This window comes from Stegastes partitus, unplaced genomic scaffold (genome assembly GCF_000690725.1).
Source record: "Stegastes partitus isolate 25-593 unplaced genomic scaffold, Stegastes_partitus-1.0.2 Scaffold889, whole genome shotgun sequence".
In the NCBI taxonomy this organism is placed as follows: Eukaryota; Metazoa; Chordata; class Actinopteri; family Pomacentridae; genus Stegastes; species Stegastes partitus.
In genome coordinates this window covers 1,609-14,037 of record NW_007578620.1, presented here as the reverse complement: position 1 = coordinate 14,037, position 12,429 = coordinate 1,609, and the positions used below count along the sequence as shown (strand labels likewise).

General features: G+C 41.9%; 1 protein-coding gene across 1 annotated transcript; it reads left to right on the top strand.

The window, feature by feature from the left end:
- Positions 1-3,790: 3,790 nt before the first annotated feature.
- Positions 3,791-12,176, top strand: LOC103365930 (solute carrier family 41 member 3; the record flags this gene model as incomplete). Its single annotated transcript, XM_008293511.1, has 8 exons — positions 3,791-4,643; positions 5,727-5,834; positions 6,237-6,308; positions 7,294-7,438; positions 7,563-7,709; positions 8,981-9,125; positions 9,220-9,299; positions 12,042-12,176. Coding segments are annotated over exons 1-8 (1,027 nt in total), but the record flags the coding sequence as incomplete, so codon positions are not given.
- Between the last annotated feature and the right edge of the window lie 253 nt (positions 12,177-12,429).

Genomic DNA, 12,429 nt, shown 5'->3' with positions numbered 1-12,429 from the left:
TGAGATATGGAAACTTGTGTAAGATGTTTTTTTAAGTAATGTATGTTCAATCAAGTCATTAGAAGAGTCTTAGATGACTCTAGAAATACATTCAGAACAACCACAGGTCTTTTTTGTCAACCTGGAATTTTCAAAATTAATTAATTTTATCTCTGTGATTTAAATGTATGCTAATGTATGAGGGGCCCAAACTGGGGCCATGTCACAGTAAATGATCTTGTAGTAACACAACAATGTATTTGTGGCATTTGTCACAGAAAAGCAAACACAAGAATGCTGAAGGACAGGCTGACAGATTGAAAGATAAACATTACTGATCTGGCTGGCAGCAGTTTGGATTGTGTGAGTACTGCCAGCAGCTTTGTACAACAGACATGAATCTCAGCAGCAGTAGTTGTCCTGTCCTGTCCTGACAAGATGGAGGAGACAAAGCTCCACGTTTCCTTCAGAGAGTCATCCAGAGTGATCTACTTCCAGGTGCTGCCTTCATACCTGCTGGCTGGGCTGGGCATGGTGACGGCCGGCATGCTGCTGGACGGGGTGCAGGTCAGTGGTGTTGAATCATTACATGTAGGTGTAACGTAGAGGGCTGGGGTTTGAAAAGTCATATAAAGCATTGAATTCAGTTCCCTCACACACATTCACTGAATTTTTTTGCACTGAGTTGCAATCTGTCAGCAGACATTATATGAACTACAAGTTGTGCTGCATGAGGCTTATTTTTTTTAATCATAATATCGCAAATTTGGCTGTTTATGTGGCTCTAGTTTTTATTAATTTAAAAAGCCTGACAGCACTTAGGATAGTTTCCACAACGACTGCCAGTAAAGATGGACGAACACTTTGTGACGTCACCCAAAGGTTTCCTGAAGAGCGGTTTTGAAGCTCAGTGTGGCGGCTCAAGCTGTTGCCATCTTGGCAGTGACGCCCTGATAATCCAAAAATTGGCAAAGAGGTGAAGCAGGAGTGGACCTGACGTGGGCCATGAGATAACATTTACAGTAGCTAGATACAGATGAGACGTGGAAGAAGCAGGACAGGAGCTACAAAATTATAATAAGGCTAAAAAAACAAGAAAAAAAGAAATGTGTCATGACTGCACTCACCTGTCATTCAGTGGCCACACCCTAATCATGCATAACTTTAAACCTCAATACAACATAAATGAGTGAATTATAAAAAAATCTTATAATGCACTTTGGGAGATTCAAGTCGCCACTAAACCTAATTTTCTTCATTTCATAGCCCTAAAGGTAGCAGCTTCATTTCCACCATTCTTTGATTGACATAACTGTGAACAAGCTAATTAAAAATCTTTCTTGGGATATTAAAAATCTACTCAAAGGTAAGTTTGATTTGAGGAAGCATCATGTGTTTGGACTACTGCAGGACAGGTTCCATGTTATCTGAGGTGAAGGGACTGAGTTTGGAGGTCACAGTGACCAGGTCAACCTGTACGGTGACATGGCCTCACTGGGAATAGATTAAACAAGCCCTGGCAATGAAGCACAGGAATGTACTTACATGAATTTTTATATGTAGTATGCAGCTGTGGGAAACCAATGTGAAGCTATCTATCTATCTATCTATCTATCTATCTATCTATCTATCTATCTATCTATCTATCTATCTATGAGTGACCTCCTGTTAGCTACAAATACAACAGTTCTGAATCAACCTGCCACAGTTAAGGGACACGGTGACTAAACAGCATTTATTAAACTCTAGTTTAACGAGGTTTCTAATTAGTTGGCTTGTGAACTCAGCATCAAAGTGAGGAGTCAGGGTAGACAGAGTCAGCCAGCTTATTTTGGGATGAGCAACCAAAGGAAAATCTTTTTGTTCTTCACACAGTTGTGTGACATGTTGGAAACAAAACCCAACTGCATCTTCAGAACTGTGACTCTTTGTGACGGCTCACCTGTCTGAGGTGAAGAAAAGTGCCCAGTGTCAGTTATCATAAGATCCTGAACAATCCTGTCTGCAAGTCAGGGATCATTTATAATTTATTAGTAATTCAATTCAGTTTATTTATTAGTGAAGTTACTGCTCATATGGATCCTGCTGCTGTCTGATGCTGCAGCTGTTCAGTAAACTCAGAGGAAAGAAAACTACAAACAGCTGGAACCAACAAACTAAACTCCTGCTCACATTTAGTCAAAACCCGGATTACATTCATCACCTCCTTAATCTGGCCTCTTCTGTCTGTGCAGTAACGTTTCATTTTTAAGGACATTTCAGTTTATAACAGGTGTAAAATTGTAAAGCAAAGTGAATGAATGTTTTGGACCAGTGCTGGTGCCGTGATCTCTAAAAGGCCTTCACTAAATAATTCCACTCATCTCAAAGTACCGTTGCTTGTGGGTGTTTATTAGTTAATGAGACGACATGTAGTTCGAGCTACATGTTAGGAGGTCTGACCTAAATGTCACTACGAGTTAGAGTAGACTTTTGAATTTAAGTGATGAAAAAAAGAACAACGAGCAGCTCACAATAAATAAATAAGTTCATATATTTTGCATAATTAATGAGTAGTTTGTGTTATTTATTTCATTTTGAGCACACTGGGGATCCAATATGCAAATGGAGGCACACATTTGGACACAAGGCAATGCCCTCTTTCGTTTTTTATTACATCTAATTGACTCTTTCCCAAGAGACGTGAATTACTGACATTTAAATATGTTGAGCAGAGCTGTTTCTTCGCATCATTTCTTGCTGCCCTTTTTTTACTCTCATTTTCCTAAGATATGCCCGAACGTCAAGAAGACTTCTCTATCAGGGCTCGGTGAAACAACTCGTTAGCTGATGTAAACGAGCGCCACGTACATCCAGCTGCCGCTTAGTGTTTAGCAGCTGTTGCTTCACAAATCAAATTACAGGCAGAAGTCAGAAGGGGGAGCTGCAGAGTGAAGCACCTACTCCGAGCCATGTCTCAAGGACACTTTATAGCTGAGTCACTGTCCTTGTGTGTCTGTGAGGACATGGTCTTACTCAGCGTTTTTTGTGCAGGCTTATGTTCTTACAGTGTGAACAAATTGGACAAAAAAAGCCAGAACAAAGTGCCAGAACTTATCTCATTTCTATTTCACCTGAAGCAGCACTTTAGTTGTATGTAGAAGCTTTTGATTTTTTTTTTTATCTTTAGAGCAGACCTTGGGAATGACAAACGAGTGCTGTAATGAACTGCGGCGGGCTGTGAAACTCCAGGGAATGGCAGTTAGTGGCAGCTTGTGTGTTTCCTCCAATCAAAGAGGATCTACCGTGTCCTTTAAAGTCAGCAGCAGCACCACGTGTTGGTGACAGGTACAGCACCTGCTGCTGCTCCGAGTGCGTCACCCTCTTTACAGCGAGAGGACATCGAGGAGCAGCGAGAGGAGGAGCCATCAAAGAGGGGGGAGAGCACCTCCGCAGTATCCTCTGGACGGATCTGAAGAGAAACCAGGAGGAAAGCTGAAGAAAGAGGCAGCCTGGTCACCTTGCTTATGCGCAGACGTTTTTTTCCCTTATCATCAATCTTGACTCACTCACTCACACGTGGTCCATCTCGTCCCTCCCTCGCCACCGTCACGTCTCATCCGTCCGTCTGGAATCAGAGGGAAGCCCTGGCAAAGGCGCAACACTCGTTGTGCCTCCTCAGACAAGTCTCCGACGTCACACTCGTCCATCAGCGCCGCCTTATCGCAGCCCCGGACAGACGCTTTCACGGGTCAAAATGAGGAAGGGGATCCAGAGCGGTCAAGCTCACACGGGGCATCAGCACAGCGGCAAGGAGACGGAGAGGGAGGTGTGGAGGGAGCAGGAGGAGAAGGAGTGGCAGCACAGGAGGGCCGAGAAGAAATTGCTGGCCTTCTGGATGTCCTTGTCCTACAGGACCTGGACCTTCTTCAGGCCCCGCGAGAGACCGGGCTTCCAGCGCTCCGCCTCGGCTGCCCGGCTGCTCAAGAGTGAGGCGTGAGGAGGAAGTGTGTGTGTGTGGATGGAGGGAGTGTGTGTGTGTGTGTGTGCATGAGGGTCTGTCAGTGGCAGAGTGTTAGAAGAGGCCTAACAGACCTGCTGTCAAGTGTGTGTGTGTGTGTGTGAGTGTGTGTGTGTGTGTGCACTTCATTCAAGTGGATGAAAGGTTCCATTCCTCTGTCTCGTCCACCATTTGCACAAGTACTTTGTGTTGCTGCCACTACTGGAGCGACAGGTGAAGTTTAAAACAAGCTTGTTGAATTCATTCTTTGCAGCATTTTCCTTTTTTTTTTTTTTTTTTGGAAACCTACTTGGAAAAAAAAGGTGTTTTCAGCCAAGAACCTGTGACTTAACGAAAAGCCTTGATTGGGTTTTTAGGTGAAGAGAACTTGGAAACAGTCAAAAAAAGGAAATATTGAAGTTGACTCGGTAGCTCAGAGGAGCTCTTCTTCCACCCCCGACACCTCGACATGGGTTAACAGGGATCAGACATGGTGGTGACCCATCTGGCTCTGGAGCTGCGTTTCCAGGGGAAGAAGCTGAGGGGCTTCACGTGCAAACTGACCCGCTCGGCCCACGGCTTCCTGTCAGAGAAATCGTGGATCATTGCGGCCCAGATTCTGCTGCCGTACCTGGTGTCCGGCCTGGGCATGGTGGCAGCCGGGATAGTCATGGATGTAGTGCAAGTAAGAGAAATACTGCTCCAGAACTAACACTAAATTGAAGACAAGTACGTTAGATTCTATACATATGAGTATAATGAGGTGATGCTTGGTCCTGCTTTGACTATTCATGATCCCCACTGTGTTACGTATCCTTCAGGGTAAGTGACTTTGACGCTTATGTAATCTGTTATGAGCAATCCATGCACGCTGTACAGAACTAGTTTAAGACATTAAAACATGCTGCAAGCAAGAAAATAAAAATAAAAAGGATGTTTATAAAAATTTCTGTTGAAGGGATTTGGGCATAAAAGCCACAGACTACATTTCAAAGGGCACTCGGGCAATCTATTTAGCAACCTTTGGCAGAGCTTGTGCTGTAAATTTACATATAAATCACAGGACATAGCGAGGCAGACATCTGCGTCAGATATTGAGCCAGACAGAACAGAGTCCCTCGTAGCTCTCACCCTGTTTAACCTCTTGTAAATATGGTGCTGCGTGATGAGTGGCAGTTCTGCAGCAGCTCGACCACCTGCTGGTTGAAGCATGAAGAGCCGACACATTATATTCATACATGTATACAAGCGCTTATCAACACACAATGCTGCATATGAGAAGTGGTGAAAGGCATGATTAGCCAAAATGTGATAGGCACCTAAGTGTCTTATAGGGCCTCTTTGACAATAATGACAGAGTTAAGTTCATTCTATGATAGTATTTATAAAGTGATAAAAAATATGTGCCCAAACAGTGCTGGCACATAAACAACCCCACAACTGTCCTTTAATTTTAAATTACATGGTGCTAAAGTCGTGATTGTACATTGGACAGAACATTTTGTGTCTCTATGTGATCACATTTATCAAACTTGGAAGTTGAGAAAACAGGTTTTCGAGGCCTTTTAAAAGAAGGAGGGTCTTCAGGTTTTGACAAATGTTGACATGCTCAGAACTGTGTTTTTCAGAATTTTGAAAATTAGAAATACTGACCTCTGTTAGCAGGTTTTTAACATTTTTTTTTCAGAGGAGACAATACGAGATGTCCAAGACACAGACACAACAGTAGTTTTTGCTGTGTATGAAGTTAAACTGGTGTGTTTTTCAGCACTGGGAGGTGTTCAGGGAGATCTCAGAGGTGTTTATCTTGGTGCCAGCCCTGGTGGGGCTGAAGGGGAATCTGGAGATGACACTGGCATCCAGACTGTCAACAGCAGTGAGTGGAAACACACTTACATGCCCACAGAACACACATGTACCCAGAACCAGATAGAAACTATTATTTTATATTTCTGCATTAAACACATGCTTTAAAACTCTACATATTGATGGTAATTCAGGGATTTTTTTCCCACTATTTTGCATAGAAGCGCCTTAAGTTTAGCATCTTTCAATAATGATTTATGATCAAAGCGTATTGCTTTCATTACACAACGTCTGAGTCACTTATTAGCGACACATAACTTCAAACCAGAACATTTGTCAGGGTGACTCTGGCACCACTTACCACTAAAACATGCAATTATATTGTCTACGACTTTGAATTCAGTTTCCAAACTTGACACTTAATAACACGCGGTGGAGAAACACGATTACATAACCTCATTTCCATCTACAGGCCAACACAGGGCAGATGGATGAGGCCCAGCAGCAGTGGAGGATGGTGTTCTGTAATCTGGCTCTCATTCAGGTGACACTGCACCACCGCACACTCTTCATCCTATTAATAACACGCTCCATCATTTAGGCGCATCTCTGCCGGCTTCACGGCAATTTAATTTAACTCAAGAGGCTCTGCCGGCGTGATAAGATCGTCCCTCCTTTCAAAACATTTCACTAATGCAGCTCAGCCCAATTAAACACGCAAGATTGGAGATGGCTTCACAGTGTGATAAGATATTGGAGAATCCAAAAATTGGCTGAAAAGGGAGTTTTTGAGTTGGATTGTGCTGCATGTGTGTTAGTGCTGGTTAGTTTGCAATCAAAAGTGCACCTGGTCTGACACATTTACTGCTAAAACGTCCAGAGAAACATGGATTTTCAGATAAAAGAATCCTAATTTGGAACTAAAGACAGACTGTCAATAGCAGAAGCAATGTTAGATAAGGGACTGTTATTATAATTCCAACTCCGAGCCACAGAGTGCTCAATACCAGGTAAATAATTCTACTATAAATAATATTAAAGAATACATTTTTTAAATACATATAAAACAATTTCAATTCATCTCATTATTTTGAGATCATATTTCTTGAATCGTGTGAATTCACATCATAACAGTTTTTTAGCACTTCAGATTTCAAAAGCCTGTTTTCATGTCATGTTGTATTTTTCACAGTTACACTTCAATTCTACAACACTTTACATTTCAGGTCATGATTTATGAAGTTTTCTTGACAGTGTTGTCACCGTCCTTTGTGAAGAAAACAGCCTCAACAGCTGCTACCAGATTTACCCAGTTAGCTCCTGTTAGACAGAGCAGCAGTGATGTCAAAGTTTTTCTGAATCAACCAAACAGAAGCTGCTGCTATAAACAATCACAGTAAATACAAAATCTTTCGACTGACCAACAAGAGAAACTTTGTCTTTCCTTATCTTCTCTCTGGTATGACATGTTTATACTATAGATAAATATATAAAAGCTCACGTGTCTCTTCTTTGTCCTTCATGTCCAGGTTCAGGCCACAGTTGTGGGATTCCTGGCAGCGGTCTCAGCCGTGGGTCTCGGAGGTCTGACCAGGGGAAGAGTGGATGTTGTCCAGGCGGCTGTCCTGTGTGCCAGCAGTGTCACCACTGCTTTCGTTGCTGCACTCTCTCTAGGTCAGACAAAGGCACAAACTGCTGCAGAGGAATGAATGACTGAGAATGTGGCACATATGCAGAATGCGACATATATGTGAGCTTAATGTGTTGCTTAACTTCTACGTCACATGTGCTGCGTCAGGTCTGGTGATGGTGGCGGTGATCATTGGCTCCAGGCGAGCGGGAATCAACCCCGACAACGTGGCCACGCCTATAGCCGCCAGCCTCGGAGACCTCATCACTCTGTCTGTGCTCGCTGGAGTCAGCAGCCTCTTCTTCTGCTACAGAGGTCAGAGGTCGCCTTGTCTTTAAACATACATGTCTACGTAGTGTTTGCATGAAGTTTGTAGATCATTTCACATCGGTTTATAATAATAATAATGACAGAGATTACAAAGTGCTTTGCAGACAGGACAAAAACAAACAAAAAAAGATACTCAGGAACACCATCGAACAACAGAAGACTGGTCAGTTCAAACAAAAAGAGAAAGACTGGAGAGGAAAAGGTGGAGAAATAGAGTTAAACATGGTAAAAGATTCACAAAACGAATCAGTACAATAAAACCTATGGCAAATAAAAAGTGGCATATCCATATCCATGCCATATAAGTAAGGAAAAGGGGGGAAAAAAGGAAATAAAGGGTAAAATCCTAAACACAGGCTAGAAGCAATAACAGTAATAGTGATAGTTAATAAATAAAATGTGTAATATGTAACTAAGTAAATAACTATGTGATTAAAGAAAACAAAAGGAACACATAAATGAATAAAACAAAAAAAGCCAGGTAAAATAGATGACATCACATACAAGCAAGTCTAAATTTTAAGAAGTGGTTTTGAAAATAGACACTGATTCAACAAGTCTTCTCTCCTCTGGCAGGATGCTCCAAAGCTGAAGGGCCCTGATTGGAAAAGCTCGATCACTTTTAAATTGAACAGTCAGAAAGGCCCCACCTGAGGATCTAAAGAGGATGTGGGGTCCACAATTTTGTTAAATAACTTGGAACCCCGATGAGCTTTAAATGTGACCCGTAATACCTTAAAAATCAATTCTAAAGCAAACAGGGAGTCAGTGGAGGGAAGCCAGAGTTGGGGTGATGTGATGAAGAATCTGAGCTGCTGCATTCTAGCAGATTTTTCAGAAGAAGAGGGAGTTACAATAATTAAGATGTGAGGAAGTAAAAGCAAAAATTAATTTTTCTAGATCTAAAACCTGGACATGGTTCGAAATGAAGAAAGCAAGACTGTACAACTTTATGTGGTGCAAGATGATCAAATTCATACAGGGGGCGACATGGAGCGTTTCAGCCAGACGAGGGCAGCAAAGTCCACCTTTAATTCTTTGATTCTGCAGAACCAAATGTCACACTTGTCCTCCTGTTGGCTTTTACCATTTGCATCATGATCTAAGTGTTTTAATCCTTTAATCATTGCAATTCTTTCACCTCTCAAAAAAAAAAATCAAAGGATAATTTCTGTCCAAACACCAGTTTTCTCACCAGTTACATGGAAAATGTAGTCAAGCATTCTGACAGTTTGTTCTCCTTTGTTGCCCTTCAGACATGTGGTACCTGCCTGCTGTGGTATGTGGCTTCTTTCTGCTCCTTATCCCAGCGTGGGTCGCTATTGCCAGCCACTCGCCACCAATCAGAGAGGTCCTAAAGTCAGGCTGGCAGCCTGTCATTTTGGCAATGGCCATCAGCAGGTGAGCTAGTTTAGAAACCTAAAAGCAGTTTGCAGTGCTGTGATGCAGGTGTCCCACTCAGACTCACATTGACTGTTTGTTGTCTGCCTCCCAGTATCGGTGGTCTGATTCTGGATAAAACTGTGAGCAATCCACACTTTGAAGGAATGGCAGTGTTCACTCCAGTCATCAACGGTGAGCAGAAGATGAACTTCATGCAGAACTGATAGCAGTTATGAGCAGGAAACAAACAGGGTGTACATTTTGACATTTTTGAAATTTTTACCAACACTTTCAGTTTCTCTTTCATTTCAATTATCATTTGTTAACTCTACATACATGAAAATATCCCTTATTTGAAGGTGAGGTGTAGGCGTTGAGATGCATTCTTTACCTTTTGGAACTAGCAATTTGACTAAAAACTAATAACTTGATATGAAACTATTTCAGTGCCATAAATTCAGTAGTGTTTACATTTCAGCATTAAAGAGGCCCTGTGGATTTTTCTTGTAAACTAGCAAAAGTTATTTTTAGTCGTGCTGCTCGCCAAAACACATTTTGTGTATCCTTGGCTAGCGGCGGTCTTTCATGCCTTTACGTGCAGCATATGCTGTTGATCAATGGAACGCTGTGACACCATCTTGTCTCGCATGTGTGTCCTTGTGTGCGTGCACCATATGTACTATATGGAACATTAACACCACTGCCAAGTGATTAATATTACTCATCTGATTGTAATACAAAGTTCAGTTGAGGAACCTTGCATCCTGGCATTCATGTGGATGTTGCGTTAACATGTACTGCCAACCTAAGCATTGTTGCAGACCAAGCACAACCAATGAAAACTTGAAATGTTCTTACACCTGGAAACGATTTTAATAGTGTTAGTGTTTTGAATGCAAAATCGCTGGCTACACCAGTGTTACTGACTTACCTTTATTCTCCATCTTGTCCCTCTGTAGTTTAGTCCCATCACATAAAATGCACTTGCAGCTCTGTGAACTTTTACTTGGGCTCAGTGGTTCTCTGAGCTGATTGCTAACATTGCTATGCTAACATGCTTATAGTAACCCTAACCCTAACCCTAAGTTTTTACCAGGTTTATCATTTTAGTTGAAATTCAATTTTGACATTATGGTCCGAGGAGGAAAGTCATCACAGGGAGAGCAAAAATCAGCTGGATCAGCGTTCATCCTCACAGGATCATGAATGTGTTCAACAAATTTAATACCTATTCATCCATTTGTAGACTTTTCAGTCTGGGACAAAGTGGTGGACCAGCCTCACCAACTTTGCCCTCTCTTAAGCCGCACTGCTACCATGGGTAAAATCTTTGAAAGGCTCTCCAGTTTCTTATTGATTCAAATGTTGATAGGTGTAGAAATGTACAAATTTAATTCAGAACCTTCATTGGCACAACCTAGAAAGAGCTTTTCCTCAGGCATTCTCAGGGAGATATGAAACATGGATCTCTAAAGCTGCCTCTCAACAGCTGATTGCTGCTGACAATTGACATTTTTCTTTACTTTTTATGCTTTTCCTTTTTTTACGGCCTAAAAGCTTGAAATTTCATGTGGAACTTCATCGGGTTTAAGTACTACTTTTTTAATAAACCCATAGAGATTAAGGAAGGATGTTGACTTTAACTGCTTTAACCTCGAGTAAATGTTATTGTACATAGGATTTCTTCAATTATGCTTATTGACATTTCTTCCAAACGATTAGAGATCTAAAAATGAACGCCGACATGTTTTCCTGATGGAGTAAGCAGAGCTGGGATTAAAGGTTGTGGTGTTTTAACTCTGCTAATCTTTGAAGAATGACATTTAAGCTTCATAATTAGCGTAATTGCTATCAATAAAAAAAAAAAGAAAAAAGCCTCATGCCAACTAATGTCATGTGGAAATTACTGGAGCATACAGGAGCCCAGCAGCTAATCCCATTATTTATAAGTCCTGCTGTTTCCACACCCTGACAGCGAACTGTAACCGCTGCTAAAGGCTGAGCTCCGCTTTCAAAGGGCTTCAATTTTGAGCCGTTAATCAATCATGAGGCATTAAAAGGCTGCTGAAGTTGAGGAGTCTCCTCCCCGTCAAAGGAACCTCAGAGAGGCGTCGAGGGCCACATCTTCCCCAACTGAAGTCTGTAGACCACAAAGCGGCATACTAAGTAGAGAGGAATAACAATGGTCTTTACATAAACCTCAAGCCTGATCAGAATGCCAACTATGCGTTCACTGGCTCCCGTTTCCGCAGCATCTCTGCCAGCCTCAGCGCTACCAAAGACTCCTGCATGTATTGCCATCCCACTACAGGAAGTGCATTTGCATTCCAATTCATCGCTCTCCTTTCCTGCCTTGTTGAACAGAAACACTCCTCCTGTTTTGTTCAAATGATCCATGCGCTTCAAAACTCTGCAAGCCAAGAGGTTTTGTTCCGCTACTAATGAAATCAGCCCGAGGGGTGATGAAAAAGGCACAACAGCGAGATTGCCTTTTCCAGACGCCGAGTGAAAATGAAGTCCCCTGGGACGCTGTGCATCAGAAATAACTGCTGAATGGATTTCAATCAAAATTACTGTTTGGACAGTGAATGATTTTTCCGAGTTTGTTTACTCTGCAGTGACTGCTGAGCCTCTCTTATAACTCTCAGATGAAAAACAAGAAGAATAATGGCTTAACAAGTGATGATGGTGGTGCAGTTTACCCATTGTATTATGAGAACTGCGTATTGGCAAATACCAAAGTAATCTTGCAATATTAACTCATAAATCACATATAATGCAATAGTTATTAAGCGCAAACCTATTTTCTGTCTTCGACAACAACACAACCTCTGCTGTGCTGTTTTCGAGGGAATCTTTTGCTTCATCTGGTTCATACTTTTCTTTAAATCCTTGTTGTGATGCTATATTCAGTATTTTTCCATGTCCATGCAGGTGTAGGGGGAAATCTCGTGGCCATCCAGGCCAGCAGGATGTCGACCTACCTCCACTACTGGAGCGTCCCTGGAGCTCTTCCATCTAAAATGAGTGACAACTGTCCAGGACCGTGTGCTGCGTTCTGCTCTTCAGGTTAGACACACAAAACAAAAATTACACATTTACACAAGTCCTTCATCAGAAAGAATTATTATCAAAGCCTCATTTACTAGTGTTTTTATAGTGATGAATCAAATGATTACATGTAATGTAAAGGAGGCAACTTGCAGTGTCGCCAAACTTTCATTCATGTGTGTTCATAGTTTAGGCCAGGTCAAAGCATGTGATCTGTGTGTGAATCCTGTGTGCGCCAAGTTTCCACAGTCCACGGACAAGAGGATAAGCT